Genomic DNA, 19197 nt, shown 5'->3' with positions numbered 1-19197 from the left:
CTGCACGCCAGTGCTGGAATTTTTGACTCGCTGTTTTTGTTTCTCCTGCCCAGTGCTAGCACCAGCCGTGGGCATCACTCCCTCCCCGGGGCCGCCCCTCCCTCAGCTCACCTCGTCTGCTGTTCGCCTTCCACCGCGCTGCCCTGCCGAGAGAAGCTGGCTGGCTAAACAAGAGCTTCCTGCGATTTAGTGGCTCCAAGCCCAGCCCTGGGGAAATGTTCTTTGCTTGATATCCTTGAGCAGCCTTCTCCTTAGTTTTACACCAAAGGACACCATGACACCACTTTCTTTTCCCGCTCTTCCACCATAGTACCACCAAGTAATGTCCTAGGTAGCAGCCATGCACTTTTCCCACTATCCTCAGATTGAAGAGAGAAAAAAATGCCCTGGCAGAGATAGCATTTACCCAGTATGAATGTTATTCATTCATGTGGTTGTATAGTCTCCCCCTCCTTGGGAAGCAGAGGAAAATTCATTTGCCCCTGCTTGGGTCCTGCATCCCTATTTAAGATGCACATACTTAAGTCACAGTGAAGTCAATGGGACTCACCCAGCCTAAAAGTCAAGGATGGGCTAAAATGCTTTCTGGACTGAAGGCCTCAATGAACTAATTAAACTATATTCTAGTGCCTCTCTTGATGCATGTTCATGAGAAGTTGGTGTATATAAACTATAATTGTGACAATGACTATAACCATCCATTAGTATATTTCACCAGAATGATTACCACAGTACAGAGCTAGAACTTCAATCATTTTGTCCACATGGAAATTAATATTGGGAAGTTGGTACAGGTGTCCTGAGGAATCATGTATGTCCTTCCATCAGCCTGATAAATTAACACAGATGTTGATTTCCCTTCTCATATCAGAAAGAGGTTGCCTTCCCTCCATTAGTTTGGATGACCACTGGTAGAGAAATCTAACTCAAACTCAGAGTAGTCCCTGTTTGTCCATATTCAATAATTCCATTTCATCCAAAGTAGCATTTCTGCCCATATCCACAATATGAAAACTGGCCTCATTGAAGGATTTAGGTTTTTTTCCCATCCATGACACACCAGTGCTGTTGCTGTCTGTCTAAAGCATGAATAGTAGTCTTGAGCCTTCATACTGACAGTAATTTTGTGCTTCAGGCTTACCCCCATCACTTTTCTCTCCCTCTCCTCAGCAGGATGCTGGATTTTTATTGGTAGAATGAATGAGTAGCTGCATTGCTTTAGATAATAATGCTATGGCATCAAAACGATTCAGCTTGTAAGATTCTGGTTAGGTATCACATGCTGATGTCTTTATTCAACTCTACTGTCTACTTTCTCATCAGAAGATTACTCTATCACTTGGAGGAAACAGGTCACAAACTGATCTTCTCCACCCATGTTTCCTCTGCAAAGACTAGATTACAGGATGTAAATTGGCAGCAAACAGTTCAAGTCAGCCTTGTGCCAACAGCAGGATCAGGAAACAATTCAAGCCATTAGGTCCATGATTACATTTTGTCTCCCCACTTTCAACTTTCATGGGCATTAGCTGCTGCAGGATAATATTTTCTGGTGGCCCTAGATCAGTGGTACCCCCACTTTTCCTGTCACCCTCCACACACCATTACTGCACAGCTGGCTCAGCAGAAGAGCTTGGGCTGAAGGCGGAGCTGGGGGCAGAAGTGGGGATGGGAGAGGAGTGAGGCTAGGAAAGGAGCTGGGGCTAGAGGTGGAGCTGACCTGGAAACAGAGAGGGAATGAGGCAGAGATGGGCTGGGAGCAGAGTGGAGCTGCAGCTGGGGCGGAGCTGCTGTTGGCCTGTGCCCTCCCCTCCGCCTGTTCCCCCCAAAAATTCCTTCCCACCTCCACAGTTTGGGGACCACTGCCCTAAACATTTGTATTTCCATTCTGTAAAAATGCAAACAGAATGCTGAGAACTGCCCCTGGCAACCAGAGACATTCCAAAGTAGGAGACATCATTTTGTGCAACCCCTCTTCAAATCTAAGGGAGCACAGTGGACAAATACAAATGCCTCACTATAGGAACATATAAACAGTTTGTATATAAAAATGGTCTTTCATTAAAAGAAAATACCATCCCTGCATACTTCAGCTAGATTCATGCGTCAACCTTAGGGGAAAGAACAAGTACTGCAAAGGATGGTAGCTATATGAACTGGAGCAATAGAACAGTAAAAATATTTTCATGACAGGCACTGGCTTCAGCTACATCCACAACCATTCATAGCAATTAGAACAACAAACCCACTAGTGATGAGCTGAAATCAACTCTAAAATAATGCATTTTTAGAGTATGAGTGTTGTAATATAAGCTTATTAGGAAGTTTACTGCTAAAGTTTTCATCTTAAATCACGTATTTTCAACTCAGTGGGCAACAGACTAGATAAGGGAGGGCATGGGAAGAAGACAAGAAAATTGGAGGGAGGGTGTTTTTTATTCATCACCCTGATCTATCCCACCACTCACTACAAAGAGTTCCTGCAAACATGGGTAAAATAAGCAGGCAATGCCTTGAAAGCCACCTGCCTTATCACCCTTCTCCCACAATCCCCATAATATAGCCAGCTACAGGAGCAGTTGGCATGTCCAATGTTGCAAGCAGAGGAAGCACACGTGGCTTAAAGGGACTTTTTCCAATTACATGCTCTCATTAACACCCCTACCTACTTTTAAGATACATATGAAAGGTCCAACATAATGGTACCAACTGCTTAGCTCAGTGATTAAAGGTCCACTATCAACTTGAAATAACGATTACATCAAACAATTCTGTACCTACTGTAGTTATAGTAGGTACAAAATTAATATTAAATTAAAATTAATCCCAAAACTAATAAGTTTTAAGAGACTGTTTACACTTGTTTAGTTTATATACTTTGTGCATTTGATAATATTTTATGTAGTCAGGTTCACTGTTTTTGTGAACAACATTCTCAGTGTTTTGAAAAAATGGGTGTTTAGCAGTAACAACAGAAGCACAGCTGAAATGAAAAGTGAACAGTCAGCAAACAGCTGTAGTGAAAGGAGAGGTGTTCTTCTTAGGCTAACCCAAAAGACCCTTCTGGGAGGGGGAAAAACCCAAAACAGCAAATCAGAAACCACATTTTAAAAAAAGTTTTAAAAATGTAAAGGCATGCTATTTTAAGGGTTCAGTAGCTGAAAATTTGAAGGGGGGGTTAATTAGCCAGATAAGAAAAGAATATTAAGTTGACATCATCCCTTTAAAAATGCCCTAGAATTTCAGATAAATACACATGCTGCTTAGCATTTTGCATCTTCTGGAGTTAGAGTGAGGAACCTTAAATCTAAATATTACACAGTGTTAAAAGCAGCAGTATTCCCCTTATTTTTATTAGCGTTTTCTGATTTTAAATTCTCTGACATTTCTTATTTTAATGCAATAGCTGAAAAGGCTCTCCACCTAGACATAAGTGGCACAGATCCGTACAGGCAACCCATCATACCCGTATGCACCATAACAGTGAATTATTAAACCCTCTCTCCATTCATCAATATGCATATATGTGACATGGGTTATGTAAGCACATCAAGGATCAATAAATCTATAGGCAAGTGTGCATACAAAGGGTGCAACTATTCATTAACTATCCAGTTTATTAAAGTCCTGGATTTTTACAATCAACATGATCCCTCTCTTCAAAATAAAGATACTTCATTAGAAAACATGACAGAATGAAGAGAGAAGGTATGGATGGACCAGCTCTGACTAAATGGACTTTGCAGTCCAAGCAAGGGCAAAAAATGATATATCTCCAAATCAAATGCTGAAGAGCAATCACAATCACGTCAGAGTCTGGGACTGCAGAAGGGCTCCATTAACCCATCAGCGCTAGAGAAAAGCTCAACTTGATACACACCCAGAAAAGACCAGCTAGTCATGACAAAGCCTAGTACCTTCCAGGAACTTCACTTCCATATATCCTCTGACCTCATTATTTAATGGCAATGGAGCTTTTTCCTCTAGTAACTCCACAGGACAGGTGCAGAGCCACAGGACAGGTGACTACTTGTGGAGATCATGGAGTTCCTCATGAGGCAATGTTTTCTTATTAGAGTTATACTGACCATTCTTGGAGAAGTGGGCTGTGAACCAGCATGCGTGTATAGGATGGGGTACTTCCTCTAGCATTGTTGAGCATATTTCATTCAGGAAACAACAGTGACCACAATCATGGAGCCCTAAATGCTATTATTTGTCCACTTTATGTGTGCGCTCGTGCTTCCTTAGAGTGGCAGACACCGTGAAGCAACGACCACAGTAAGCACAAGAGTAGGGCTTTTCTCCAGTATGGATCCGCTGATGGCACTGTAGTGTCACCAGCTGTGTAAAAGTCCTTCCACATTCGTCACAATAGAAAGGACGTTCTCCAGAGTGAATCTGCTGGTGCCTTTTCAATTTGAGCCGCTCAACAAAGGACTTCCCACATTCTTGACATTTATGTGGTTTGTCCTGTCGGTGGATCACCTTGTGTTTGGACAACAGATTGGGTTTACGGAAACCTTTGCCACACGTCAGACAGACGTAAGGTTTAGACTCTTCTTCCCCAGGCTTTTGATTTTCAGAACATTGTTGGCCAGTGTCCCCACTGCCATGCTGGTTTCGGTGCACTGTTGACCCAGGGTTCCTAACCATATCATTTCCCAAAACTACCTTGGAGCGCTCAATCTTGTGTACGTTTCGAAGGTGCCTCCAGACATCAGCCATGCGGATGAAACCCTTGTCACACTCCGGACACTTGTGTGGCCTGTCGCTATAATGAATGAGCTTGTGCATTCGCAAGTTCGCAGCACGGAAGAACTCTTTGCCACAGATGGGGCATCGGTATGAATGCTCTGTCAGATGGATCTGTCTATGTTCCTGCAATTCACTCAGATCCTGGGAAAAGGCACCGCATTTCTTGCACCTATAAGATGAAGCTTCTCCAGAGATGGGCTCCAGGTCCTCCCCAGAAAAAGCATCAATAAGAATGATGTTTTCATCATCCTCACTTAGACTTCTCTGAGGTTCCTCACAGGAGTAAAGCTCCAGATCCTCATCTTCACACTGTAGATCAAAGTTGGTGCTGGAGGTGACAAAGACCCCAGCTGTAGTCTCCCCTCGCTTCTGGTAGTAGGTCTCATAGGTTTCCTCATCTTCACACTGCAATTCTACAGGGAGTTCTTGCCTACCTGAAGGTCCAACAGGGCAAAAACCAGGACTGGATGGTTTTGAGTAGTCTACATCTACCTCCAGCTGGAGGCTGGCTTTGCTATCCACCCGCTCAGAGGAATGACTGGAGTCATCTGAATGCTCCTCACCTGTGTCACAAGTGTCATTATCAGACTCCCAGTTCACCTCCACATCCATCCTGTGGTGTCATACACTGGATTTATATATGGCTTATTGTGGATGTAAATACACCATGTTCTTACTGTCCGTCATGACTGGCTCATCTTGTTCTCAACGCCAATCACAGCCCTCCCTAGAAAAAACAGGAGATGATTTCATTAGTCAACTCGCCAACATTCACACTAACTAAAGTGAAACCACCACAATATAGATCCTTTTCTGGTGAGCAGAATAACATTGCGACTTTGTGCATTAGGTTCACTGTAGCGGACACTTGGTAGTTTACTATGATGATCAAATGGAACATTTCTATATCTCCATAAAATTAAATCCTCCATTTTAATTGGATCTTTACTGCAAATTGGAATAATTAACATAACTATTTATGGCTTCTTTAGCTTTAAAAACTCCAGTAAGAATCCCTATAATTTTGTTTTAGAACTTTATAATGTGGATGCATCTACTTCAAATATTTGGTGATCTGAGATTTAGTTCTGAATTTTCCCTTGTTTTGTAATATGATTTAGAAACTATTCCCACACTTTTTTAACTCTTCTATATCTTTATAGATTATATGGATAATGGCATAGAGAATACACTTACAAGGTCTGCTGACTATACCAAGCTAGGAGGTCTTGCAAGGGCTTTGGAGGGCAGGATTAAAATTAAAAATTTTCTTGACAAACTGGAGAAATAGGCTGAAATAAATACTGTATGAAATTCAATAAGGACAAGTGCAAAGTACTGTACTTAGGAAGGAACAATCAGTGGCACAAATACAACATGGGAAATGATTACGCAGGAAAGAGTACTACAGAAAAGGATCTGGGGCTTATAATGGATCATAAACTAAATATGAGTCAACAATGTAATACTGTGCAAAAAAAAAAAAAAAGCAAAAATCATTCTGGGATGTATTATCTTACAACACTCCTGCTATGAAATGTAATTTTTCCACTCTACTCAGCCCTGATAAGGCCTCAACTGAATACTGTGTCCAGTTCTGGGTACCACATTTTAGGAAAGATGTGGACAAACTGGAGAAAGCCTAGAGGACAGCAACAAAAATGATTAAAGGGCTAGAAAACATGACCTATGAGGAAAGATTGAAAAAACTGGGTTTGTTTAATCTGGAGAAGACAGAGGCAAGACATGATACCAATCTTCAAGTACATAAAAAACTGCTTCAGGATGTGCACTGCACACACTGTCCTAACTCAGTAATCTGTGTCACTTACTCCCCTTGAAAGAATCTGTGGCCATGTGATATCTCAACGGGAAATTGGTCTAAACACTAACACTAGACGCCTCAGGCTGGATGGACTATTAGTATATATTAAAGAGAAAACTAATCTCAACCTTAATCACAGTAGTACTACCACCAGTAGTGGTTCCAAGGTTGGACACTAGAAGTACGTGGAAGTGGAATACGGGAGAGAGAGAAAAGTCCAAGAGGAGAGGAAAGATGAATGTGGCTGGAGACGTCCAGAGAAGGTGGAGTAAGGACAGCAGGGGATGTGGGAGCAGACACTCTGCACGTGCGCAGGCCCAGAGAGAGAAGAAAGGACCCACCGCTGCCAGCCCAGCGCCTGTCCCAACAGACACCCCCGCCAGCTCCGTTCTCGGACAGCGGCTCCAGGGTCGGGTTGGCGGCCGGGCTACGTCCCCCGCGCCGACCTACGGGACAGACACCAGCAGGGAATGAGTGCGGCGGGCCGGTCCCCCCCGCACCGCGCCGCCCCGCCCGCGGCTGGTCCCCCCGGAGCGCGGCCCGCCCGGCGACGCTCCCCGCCCGCCACTAGCCAGGCTACTCCGGTCCCCCGGCTCCAGCCATTCCCCGCCCCGCCTCACGGGCGTGTCCTGCAGCCGGCTGGAGACCGGAGGCGGGCCCGGGGCAGCGGGCAGGGAACTCCGGCCCCGTTCCTCAGACCGAGGCTGCCGCCCGCCCGCTACTCCCCGACCCAGCCGCGGCCCATGCGCGAGACCGAAGCTGGGGGACCCCGGAGCCCAGCCCAGCCCAGCCCTCACGCGCCGAGGGCTCGACTCGCGAGCCAGCCAGCTCCCCCCACAACCGCCCCTCCGTCACCCCACCGCGCAAGCGCCGAACTGTAGCGCCGGCAGCACATGCGCATTGATTGAGCCGCGCACTGAACGAAGGCGGCGGGGCTGGGCTGAGCTCGGCTGTCACTGGACCAGGCTCACGAGTCCAAGCAGCCCTGGGGCTGCGCGCAGCGCGCGGGGATCGTGGCCCCGAGGCGGGGGGTGCGCACAGAGGGGATGCCTGCTCCTGACGCTGGTGGATAAAGACCGGGGGGCCGCTGGGCGCTAGCGAGATCCTGTGTCCGGGTTTTCAGTCGCTAATTAGCTGTATCCTGCCCACTGCTAGCACCAGCCGTGGGCATCACTCCCAGCCGGGGCCGCCCCTCCGTCAGCTCACCTCGTCTGCTGTTCGCCTTCCACCGCGCTGCCCTGCCGAGAGAAGCTGGCTAGCTAAACAAGAGCTTCCTGCGATTTAGTGCCGCCCAGCCCTGCTCCTGGGAAATGTTCTCTGCTTGATATCCTCGAGCAGCCTTCTCCTTAGTTTTACACCAAAGGACACCTTGACCCCACACTTTCTTTTCCCGCTGGTCCACCACTCCCAAGCAGCCATGCCACGTAGCAGCCGTGCACTTTCCTCCCCTACCCTTAGATTGAAAACAATGTACAGGCAGGGCTAACATTTGCCCGGTATGAATGTTACTGCACGTGTCGGTTGTGTAATCTCTCCCTCCTCCTCACACGCTGTAGAGTAGAGGAAAGGTCACTGGCCCCTGCTTTGTCCCTCTTTCATTTGGTGATGCCCAGCCTCCCTCTTTAGAATGGGTGCTTACATACATACTTAAAACCCATGGCCATCAACAGGCCACAACAAGCCCCATGTTAAAGTCCAGCATATACTAAATTACTTTCCTGAATCAAGGCCTCAGTGAACTGATGATCCCAGTACCTTTCTTAATGCATATTCATGAGAGGTTGGTGTATATAAACTAATTGTGAGGATAACTATAATAGATGACTGACAGATGGTAGTTTTCTGTCCATTAGTAAATTTCACCAGAAAGGTTGCCACAGGACAGCCACAACTTTAACCATTTTGTTCAAATGAAAAGTAATAGGGGGAAGTTGGTACAGGTTTTCTTGAAGAATCATGTCCTTCCATCAGCATGATAAATGAACACAAATGTTGATTTATTTTAACAAACAGTTGGCCTTTCCAGCACTGGTTTGGATGACCATTGGCAGAGAAACCTAACAAACCCACACTAATCCTAGTTTGTCCCTACTTAATAATTCCACTTCAACCAAAGCCAGGGCATTTCTGCCCATTTCCACTGTATGAAAATCAGTCTCCTTGAAGAATTTACTTTTCATACATAACACATTAGTGCAGTTGCTGTTCATTTAGATTAGGCTGAAGCAGTCTTGAGCTTTCATATGGAGATGAGTATCTTGCTTCAACCTCACCACTACTTTTCTCTCTCTCCCTTCACCATGCCACTGGATATTATTGACAGAATGAGTGAGTGCTTGCATTGCTTTATATAGTAATACTCTGGCATCAATACGATTCAGGGTGTAAGATTCTGGTTAGGTAAGCACATGCTCATGTCTATATTCAAGTTTAAGCCTAATTTCTCATCAGATTACTCTAGCACTTGGAGGAAACAGGTCACAAACTGACCTTCCCCACCAACGTTTCCTCCAAGAAACATAGATATTAGGAGCAAATTTGATGCAAATACTTTCCTTCAGTTAGCCTTGTGCTAGAGAGAGGATCAGGAAACAATTCAAGGATTTAGGTCTATGACTGCATATAGCAGGGGAAGCCAAATTTACTAACACCTTCCCTCCCCCCTGGGCAAAATCCTTTAGCCGCACCACCCTGCTGCAGGGCAGAAATTCTGAGCTCCCCACCCCAGTCTGGTAGGTGGAGAATGTGGGGAGCATGGAGGGCTCTACAAGCCATACTTTGTAAAAGAGCAGCATGTGGCTCACAAACCACGGTTTGGCCAACTCCAGCATATACCTCCCCCTTCCAGGACCATTAACTGTTGCATTTTCTGGTGAACCTAAACATTTGTATTTTCATGTTGTAAAAATGCAGACAGAATGCTTAGAACTCCCCATAGCAACCAAAGACATTCAAAAAGGCAGGAGGCATCATTTCATGTGACCCCTCTGCACCATTAAGGGAGCCCAGTGGATAGACACAAACGGCTGACTGTAGCAACATAGACACACAATTTGTTTATAAAGAATGGTCATAAATAAAAAAAAGTTACCATCCCTGGATACCACAGCTAGGTGTAAGATCCATGCTTCAGCCTCGCCTAAGGGCAGAGCAAGTCGTACAAAGAACAGTAGATATATCACCTGGAGCAAGAGGAGTGTAAAAAATAATTTTCCATGACTGGCTCTGTCTACATCCACAACTATTCATGGAAATGAGAACCATGAACCCAATTGTCAGGAGTTTGAGTCAACACTAAAATAATGCATTTATAAAGTAGGAGAATACATGTGTGTGTAATATAAGCTTAAAAAGAAGTTTTGTGCTGAAGTGTTCATCTGAAGTGTTTTGCAACCAGGCGGACAACAGACTAGATGAGGGAGGGCATGGGAAGAAAAGAGGAGTACTGGGGGTGTTTTCACTTCATCATCCCAGTCTATCCCACTACAAGAAGAGCTCCTACAATCATGGGTAATGCAGCAGGCAACTTCTTGAAAGCCTTATCACCCTGCTCCCACAATTCCCATTATTTGCTACAGGGGCAACGGGCACATCCAATGTTGGAAGCAGAGAAAGCAACAGGAAGGTCAGGTGTGGCTTAAAGGGACTTTTACCCATTACATGCTCTCCCTACCTACTAAGTTATATAAAAGGCCCTACATAATAGTACCAATGGCCTACCTGAGTGATTGAGGAGACACTATCAACTTGAAATAACGATTATACGGGTCAGTTTTGTACATACCGTAGTTACAAGTAATCCCCAAAATTACTATAACTTAAAATAGATTGTTGACACTTATTTAGTTTATTTACTTTGTGCATGAGACAACACTTAGTGATCCTGACTCTATGCAGTTTTTGTGAACAACATTCTCAGGGCTTTGAAAAAATGGGTATTTAGCCGTAACAGCAGAAGCAGAGCCAAAATGAAAAGTGAACAGTCAGCAAACAGGTGTACACATATACCGTGAAAGCATGCAGAAGGAGAGGTGTTTCTCTTAGGCCAACCCAAAAGACCATTCTTAAAAAAACAAGGTGGGGGGAAAAACCAGAAATCATCACATTTTAAAAAAAGAATGTTTTAAAAATGTAAAGGCATGCTATTTTAAGGGTTCAGTAGCAGAAAATTGAGGGGTTTGAAATTAGTCTGTTCAAAAAAGAAAATTAAATTGTCAGGATCACTTTAAAAATGCCCTAGAATCTGTGATAAACACAGATGCTACTTACCAGAATGGATCCTCCGAGTCAGAGCTAGAATCAGGAACCTTGAATCCAACTACTACATAGTGTAAAAAACAGCACTAATTTTCCTTTCTTTTTTTTTTTTAATTGGCATTTTTGTGATTTTAAATTCTCAAACATTTGTTACTATAATGCAGCAGCTGGGCAGGGTAAACTCTCTCCACCTTGACACAAGAGGCACAGATCCATACAAACAACCCACTGTACCCATAGGCACCATCACAGTGAGCCATACAAACCTCTCTCCGTTCACCAGTATACATATACAGTATGTAACATGGGTTATGTAAGCACATAAAAGAGCAATATATCCATAAGCAAGTGTGCGCGCAAAGAGTGCAACAGTTAATTAAGTGTTCAGTTTATTAAAGTCCCGGATATTATTATCACCATCATTATTTTACAACTGACACGATCCTTCTCTTCCAAACAAAGGTACTTCATTAAAAAACACAAAAGAATGCACAGAGGTGTGGATGGGCCACATCTGACTAAGTGGACCATGCAGTCCCAGCAAAGACCTGCAGTGACAGATCTCCAAATCCACCGCTGGAGAGCAGTCACTTTCTAGTCAGCAGTACCCATCAGTTTGGAATCAGGACTGCACCAAGGCTCTATTTAACGTATCAATCTTTGGGGGAAAACTGAACCTGGCACACCACCAGAGAAGTCCAGCTACTTATGACAATGTCCAGCACCTCCCAGGAGCTTCACTCCCCGCATTTGTCCTGTAACTTCTCTGACCTCATTTTTCAATGGTGCTGGGGTTTTTTCCTCTTCACTTCAAAGGAAGGGTGCAGAGCCAGTCAGCATTGTGTTTATTTGTAGAGATCATGGAGTTCCTCATGTGGCTTTGTCTTCTTATTGGAATCAGATTGGCCATACTTGGGGAAGGCAGCTGTGGATTGACCTATGTGCGTACAGCAGTGTTTCTCAACCAGGAGTATGCATACACCTGGGGGTACACTGAGGTTTTCCAGGGGGTACGTCAACTCATCTAGATCAGAGTTTCTCAACATGGGGGTTGCGATCCCGAGGGGGATCCTGGGACTGGTTCAGAAGTGTCGCAAGTGCAGGGCCGGTATTAGGGGGTGGCAAGCAGAGCAACTGCACGGACCCTATTGGGTCAGAGGGGACCCAACAAAGCTAAGTTACATGCTTCACCCCTGGGCAGTGTGGCTCAGGCTTGAGCCATGTGTTGCGGGACTCAGGCTTCAGACTCCTGAAAGGGGTACAGTAGTCTGGAAAGGTTGAGAACCACTGGTGTAGAATATGGAGGTTTCTTAAGCAGCATGGACAGATTTCACTTGGGTAAGAAGGAATCAAAAAGACAACTACTAGTGAAGGTGCTATAGACTTTTAAGATGTCTTCACTTGGTGAGTGCGCTCATGTCTTCTCAAGGAGCCTGACTCCGTGAAGTCTTGAGCACAGTAAGCACAAGAGTAGGGTTTTTCTCCAGTATGGATCCTCTGATGACGCTGTAGAGATGCCAGCCGCGTGAAGGTCCCACCGCACTCCTCGCAGTAGAAAGGACGTTCTCCAGAGTGAGTTTGCTGGTGCCTTTTCAACCTGAGCAGCTGGATAAAGGACTTTCCACATTCTTGACATTGATATGGTTTGTCCTGTCGGTGGATCACCTTGTGTTTGGACAGCAAATTAGGTTTATGAAAACCTTTGCCACACGTTGGGCAGATGTAAGGTTTAGACTGTTCTTCTCCAGGCTTTTGGTCATCTGAACACTGCTGATAGGTATCTCCACCACCATTTTGGTTCTGGTGCACCGAAGACCAAGGGTTCCTAACCATACCATTTCCCAAAATTTTTGAACGTTCAATCTTGTGCACATTGCGTAGATGCCTCCAGACATCAGCCGTGCGGATGAAACCCTTGTCACACTCTGGACACTTGTGTGGCCTGTCACTAGAATGAATGAGCTTGTGCATTCGCAAGTTCGCAGCACGGAAGAACTCTTTGCCACAGATGGGGCATCGGTATGAATGCTCTGTCAGGTGGACCTGTTTGTGTTCCTGCAATTCATTCAGATCCTCAAAAGAGGCACCACATTTCTTGCACCTATAAGGCAAAGCTTCTCCAGAGATGGGCACCAGGTCCTCCTCACCTAAAGCATCAATAAGAATGATGTTTTCATCCTCCTCACTTAGCCCTCCCTGAGGTTCCTCAGAGTGCTCAGAGGAGTAAAGCTCCAGATCCTCATCTTCACATTGCAGGTCAAAATTGGTGCTGGAGGTGACAAATACTGCAGGGGTGGTTGAATCACGCTTCTGGTAGTAGTTTTCATAGGTTTCCTCCTCTTCACACTGCAATTCTACAGGGAGTTCCTGCCTAACTGAAGGTCCAGCAAGGCTGCAAGCAGGACTGGATGGTGGTGAGTAATCTTCCTCTACCTCCAGCTGGAGGCTGGCTTTGCGACCCACCCGTTCAGAAACATTGCTGGAGTCATCTGAATGCTCCTCACCTGTGTCACAAGTGTCATTATCAGACTCCCAATCCACTTCCACATCCATCCTCTGATGTCATAGAAGGAAGGTGCTTACAGATGAGTAATCATAGAGACAAGTACATATGTACTATCATGGTTAACCCTTTTCATCCTCAGCTCCAATCACGGCCTCCTGGGGGACAAGAGAAAGGGGTGGGGGAGACAATGAAGGAAAGGGGAAAAAAATTATTTCATTACCTGACTTGCTGAACTTGATGTCAGGTAAAAATGAATAAATGATACTGAGACATTTGCCTGTCTATTTCCCTACAGGATACCCTGCTATTTTACTACATTGGCATATGGAAAATTCTTTTAATTGAAATATTTAAGTAGCCACATGTAATGCAACAGTTTCTCCTTTGTTCTTTATTTCATGATAAAACAATCTCAATTTCTCTTGTATCTGGCTGAACCAACTACCTCAAATACGTGGTGAATGTGATATTTTGCACCTTCTCATTTTTTTCTTTTCTAACAATTGTTTAGAGATTAGTCCTGCCTCTCTTTGAACACTTCCGTTTCCATTCGCATAAAACATGATTTCTGTTAGATCTGAAATCTGCTCATCCTGACATATTGCTACAGCATCTAAAAATAATCTCCCCCTCCTCTGAAAATTATGCTAAGATAGAAAGTACTTTTCAATCTATGGTGCACATATGGCCCCCAATAATATTACATTAGTGTCTGAGCACAGTGTCTAAATCTAACATTCATCCTCTCAATACCCTGTGAGGGATGGAAGTGCTATCATCTCCACTGTACAGAATTGAGAACTAAGCACAGAGAGGCTAAGTGACTTGCCCAAGTTCATACAAGAAGTCAGTGGTGGAGCAGGGACTTCAATCCAGACTGCCAAAATCCTAAATGAGGGACCTAACCAGCATACCATCACTAAGGATAAGATATCATGGAGGTCACTGAAGTTACGAATTCCGTAACTTCCAGAGAACTCTGTGACATTCTCCACTTCAGCCCCAGAGTGGCGGGGCTGGAGATGTCAGCCAGCAGGGGGCCCCAGCAGCTCCAAGACACAGCAGGCGGTGGGGGGCCCCCTGCAGCTCTTATCTGCTGGCCCCGGAGCTCCAGGCTGCCTGGGGTGGCGGGGAGACCCACAGCTCTGAGCCGCTGGCCCTAGAGCTCCACGCTGCCACAGGCGGTGAAGGACCCTCGCAGTCCACAGCTCCAGAACTCTGAGTCACCACGGTCAGCGAGGGGTCCCAGAGCTGTTAGCTGCACTGGCGGCAGGTGCTGGACCCCCCTGCCAATACAATGGGGCTCGGGCTCTCATCTCCCTGTCAGCCCCATTTTGTCATAGTTATTTTAAGTAAAAGTCAGGGACACATCACGGCTTCTGCGAATTTTTGTTTGTTGCCTGTGTCCTGTCCCTGACTTTTACTACAAATAACCATGACAAAATCTTAAACCTCATTCATGCTGTTCATTCTCACAGTCATCAGGGGCAAGAAAGCATTGTGATCTCTTTAGCCACCTCCAGCCTGTCATCATAACTTACATTATTGTGAAACTCTCCAGGATCTTCCCGACCATGGGTAACAATCAGCTGGGCCCACAGAGTGAAGACGTTTTGGAAAACATGAACGAGTTGAGAAAAGGCTTTTAATATAACCAAAGACACAAAGTCTATGGCTGAGTGATAAACAGCAGGAAGCTGTGGGGGAGTGATGAAGGGGAAGAGAATTAGGAAAGAACTGCTGGAACACTTTGCACCCGTGCTGATGTGAGTCCTCTGAGGGCTTGTCTACACACACAGCTTCGCAGCGGCACACGTGCACAGATGCAGTTACACCACTGTAGTGCATCTGGTGAAGACGCTCTATGGCAACAAGAGAGAGCTTTCCCATTGGCATAATAAAACCACCTGCGCAAGGGGCGGTAGCTATGTCGGCGGGAAAAGCTCTCCCTTGTGTTGGTGTAATTTATGTTGCTCAGGGGGTGATTTATTCACACCCCTGAGCGACATAAATTATGTTGACATCAGACTATGTCTACAATACAGCTTATTTCTCAAACCTGTGTTTTTTTCTTGCACGTGCAAGTTTAAATTGTCAGTTACTTCCCAACAATTTTGCCAATACCCACTGCCCAACTCTGACAGCTCAATTTATAAGCCAAGTCCAACACTGTTAAGGAAGTCTACAAAGCAACAGACCCCCTCTCTTGAATTAATGTATGATAGAATGAGGAAAGTGCAGATTCAATCATTTCTGCAGTGCCTCTGACTTTTTTAGGGTGGTGGGAAGGAAATTTTTCCTGCTGATTTAGTATGTTTGACATATCTGGTTTAAAAAACAAACATGCACAAATCTAACCTTAAAAACTAAGAGAGATTGAGGTACTTGTAAATGCTGAAGGGTTATCACAACATTTTTTTAATTTATATTTTTCTTTATCATAGTTATTGGGTTCAATGGTTGATAATATATTAAAAATATCATCTAACTATATATGCATCCAAAACACAAGTGGGATTTCTCTAATTCTTCCCTATGAAATGTCTACAGATTCTCTAGAAGAACTTTTTACAGTTTCACTTGCAATGGACACCGGTTTTCTGAACAATTGAACATAAGTAATTTTTCCAAATCCCACAGGCTATAAAGATTGTGCTCTTAAGCCATACCAAAGATCAGTCTGTAGGGAACTCCTCCCCAGTGTGTGCCCAAATTTGTCTTGTTGCCTCTGCAGCTTCCCTCCCCCTTTCCTGACATTCCTTTCCCACTATTCCTTTAAGAAGAATCCAGTGTCCCAGTAGAATGAACACTAAGACCTGATCTACACTAGGAATTTACATCAGTATAGCTACACCTCAGGGGTGTGAAAAAGCCACAGCCCTGAGAGACATAGCTATACTGATTTAGCCGCCAGAATACAACTTCTGTCGACCTAGCTACCGCAGCTCAGGGAGGTGGATTATGTACACCGACAGAGAATCCTTCCCGTTGGTGTAGGTAACATCTACACTGAAGCACTAAAATGGTGCAGCTGAGCTGCTGTAGCGTTTTAAGTGTATACAAGCCCTATAATAAACCCAAATTGCCAGTTTAACCCAATCTCTATTACAGATTAGGATGAGCTCATCATGGGACAAATTATCAACATCTACCTATCATAGAGTTTCTTGCCCTTCTTCTGAAGCATCTGGTGCTGGCCACTGTCAGAAACAGGATATTGAACTACATGGAACAAAGACCTGATATAGTATGGCAACGTCTTTGTACCTAACAGACATCCTACACTTATGTCAGCTTCACTTTCCTTATGTAACATGCTCTTCCCACAACCCTCTCCTCCTACTTTGCCTCTACTTCTTCCTCTATTCCCTGCCATCTCCCCATTTCCTTTTGTTGAGTTTTGTCCAAGTTCCGCTCAAAGCAATTAAGATTTCTCTCACTCCAAGTGTCTGTCCTCTCCCAGATAGAAATCAAAGCCTAGATGTTAGAAGGCAAAATGAAACTCCCAAAATACTAGTCACTTGAGAGCTTTCCCAACTCATTCTTCTGGTGTTGCCCAACCACTGCTTATTTTCTCCCCCTCCAGACCAGGCTTTATCCCTCAATTTTTCATCCCTCACCTCCTGGTTGTACCCATTTCCCTGGCCCCTCTTCTTTCCTTTCTTTGTGTGCAGATGGTTTTAATGGTGAAACTAACATACATGAATGAATTTATCCCTCAGTACCACCCAGAGCTCTGCAGTCTCTCTGATTTCTTTATCCTGTCCTAGCAACGCTCCCACTCCCCACCTGCTGAAAACGCTCATCTTTTAGACTCTGGCCCACTCCTCTCCTCTCCTCTCCGCTGACATTACCTCCTGCTAATCTTTCTATGCAGCCCTCCCAGCCAGAGGAACTGCAGTGCCCGTGTCCTTGTCACTCTGCCCCCGTACCCTGCCCAGAGTCTGCAATTCCTCCCCACGCTGCCACCGCTGGCCCGGGCCCTTCTTGCAGAGCAAAGTCCACCCTTGGACCCTCTTCCCCACACTAGCATGGCACACACATCTCTTGGCATCTCCCCCCAGCCTTGCTAGCAGGACCAGTCTCCTACTGGCTGCGCCCCCGCTCCTGGGCCCAGTCGCTTGGCCGGCAGAGCCAGGGCTAGGCCGAGGTCTGGAAAGGAAGGGGGCACCCGTCTCTGGTCATGCAGGGAACCCTCCCTCTCCAGCCGCCGGCGGTGGGGGAAGGAGAAGCATCAGATCTGCCAACTGGTGCCCGGAGGAGAGGAAGGAGCACGGGGGCAGCAGGAAGCAGCCCGGCCCTGGGAGTGGGAGTGGGAGTGTGTGTGGGGGGAAGGGCACCGGGGCAGTCAGCAGCTTCCCACCGCGAGAGAGCGAGGGGGTGACCATGGCTAGGAGCAGGGAAGAACCGCGGCTAGTTACCAGCGCTCCCAGGACTGGAATCCCTCGCAGTGAGGAGGGAGGCCCCCGCGCGGCGCCGGCCGACCCCAGAGAGCCTCCCCGGGGCCGCTCACAGCCCGGCCCGGCCGGCGGAGGCCATTGTCTGCCGGACCGCCTGCCCTGCAGGAAAGAGAAACACAAACACCGCCGGCGTGTGACTGACACAGCCAGAGACCGCCCCCACCCTCCAGCCCCGTGTGACTGACACAGCCAGAGACCGCCCCCCAGCCCCCAGCCCTGTGTGACTGACACAGCCAGAGACCGCCCCCCACCCCCCAGCCCTGTGTGACAGACACAGCCAGAGACCGCCCCCACCCCCCAGCCCTGTGTGACAGACACAGCCAGAGACCGCCCCCTCCAGCCCTGTGTGACTGACACAGCTAGAGACCGCCCCCAGCCCCCAGCCCTGTGTGACTGACACAGCCAGAGACCGCCCCCAGCCCTGTGTGAGCCCCCAGCCCTGTGTGACTGACACAGCCAGAGACCGCCCCCAGCCCTGTGTGACTGACACAGCCAGAGACCGCCCCCCCCCCAGCCCTGTGTGACTGACACAGCCAGAAACCGCCCCCTCCGCCCTCTGCACAGCCTCCATATGACTGACACTGCCGCCTCTGCCAAACCCCATCCCACCCGTCTGCACAGCTCCGATGTGACTCACACAACCAGAGACAACACCCCCGCCCCGGTTGACTGACAGCCAGAGAACACTCCCCACTTCCCACCACTGCACAGCCCTGGTTGTGACTGACACCTCTACAGACCAACCTGTCCCCCTCCCTGCACAGCCCCTATGTGACTGGCAGAGAAGAGTAGACAAGAGACCGCCCCTCCCCTCCCAGCCCCGGTGTGCCTGACTGACAAAGCTAGAGACTGACCCCTCTCTCCACAGCCCCCATGTGACTGATACAGCTAGAGACCACAACCCCGCCCTACCGTCTGCACAGCCCCAGTGTGATTGATACAGCCAGACACTGGTCTCCTCTGCACAGACTCATTGTGACTGACACCGCCAAAGACTGCTTTCTTCTCTCACTGCAAAGCCTCTGTGTGAGTGACACAGCCAGAGATAGCCCCCACTCCTCCCACTGCACAGCCTCTGCGTGAGTGACACAGCCAGAGACCACCTCTGCTACCCCTCTGCACAACCCCTTTGTGAGTGATACCGCCAGAGACCACCCCTCTCTCCTCTCACAGCCAGCCCCTGTATGACTAACAAAGCCAGGGACTGCTCCGCTTAGGGACCATACATCCCCTTTTGGCAGAGGCAGTCTTTTTTTTAAGCCCTGTCCTGGCTGTCCCGACTTTCTTGACAAAAATGGATATTTGTCCCATTTTCTCTTGACAACTTGATCAGCTGGCAAGAGCAAACGAGATAAATCCTCACTTTTGTCAAAAAACTGGGTATGGAGGAA

At 46.7% G+C, this 19197-nt stretch overlaps 2 protein-coding genes across 5 annotated transcripts; both read right to left on the bottom strand.

Moving 5' to 3' along the window:
• Positions 1-406: 406 nt before the first annotated feature.
• Positions 407-8109, bottom strand: LOC137144723 (zinc finger protein 92-like). Of its 3 annotated transcripts, XM_067535194.1 has the most exons (3): positions 6925-6964; positions 5322-5485; positions 407-5192 (listed from the first exon to the last, which is right to left on the bottom strand). In XM_067535194.1, exons 2-3 carry the CDS (start codon positions 5368-5370, stop codon positions 4213-4215), a joined length of 1029 nt encoding a protein of 342 aa, XP_067391295.1. In that variant the 5' UTR covers positions 5371-5485; positions 6925-6964; the 3' UTR covers positions 407-4212. The 3 variants fall into 3 exon arrangements, with proteins under 3 accessions (XP_067391295.1, XP_067391294.1, XP_067391293.1); XM_067535193.1 differs by lacking the exon at positions 6925-6964 and adding an exon at positions 7790-8109 and having other exon boundaries at positions 407-5485; XM_067535192.1 differs by having other exon boundaries at positions 407-5485.
• Positions 8110-10290: 2181 nt separating this feature from the next.
• On the bottom strand, positions 10291-17938 carry LOC137144722 (zinc finger protein 253-like). 2 transcript variants are annotated; one of them, XM_067535191.1, is made up of 3 exons: positions 17768-17938; positions 14888-15043; positions 10291-13501 (listed from the first exon to the last, which is right to left on the bottom strand). In XM_067535191.1, the coding sequence occupies exon 3, from the start codon at positions 13391-13393 to the stop codon at positions 12227-12229; it is 1167 nt and encodes a 388-aa protein (XP_067391292.1). In that variant the 5' UTR covers positions 13394-13501; positions 14888-15043; positions 17768-17938; the 3' UTR covers positions 10291-12226. The 2 variants fall into 2 exon arrangements, with proteins under 2 accessions (XP_067391292.1, XP_067391291.1); XM_067535190.1 differs by lacking the exon at positions 14888-15043.
• Between the last annotated feature and the right edge of the window lie 1259 nt (positions 17939-19197).

The sequence above is a fragment of the Emydura macquarii genome, unplaced genomic scaffold (genome assembly GCF_026122565.2).
Source record: "Emydura macquarii macquarii isolate MOO-44397 ecotype Brisbane River unplaced genomic scaffold, CSIRO-AGI_Emac_v2 contig_3477, whole genome shotgun sequence".
Lineage (NCBI taxonomy): Eukaryota > Metazoa > Chordata > Testudines > Chelidae > Emydura > Emydura macquarii.
Note: the sequence above shows the minus strand (reverse complement) of the source record. Positions and strands in the feature narration are given on the sequence as shown.

Coding starts and splice junctions, on each gene's coding strand:
- LOC137144723 (XM_067535193.1), bottom strand. CDS start 5,370: ATGGATGTGGAGGTGAACTGGGAGTCTGATAATGACACTTGTGACACA.
- LOC137144722 (XM_067535191.1), bottom strand. CDS start 13,393: ATGGATGTGGAAGTGGATTGGGAGTCTGATAATGACACTTGTGACACA.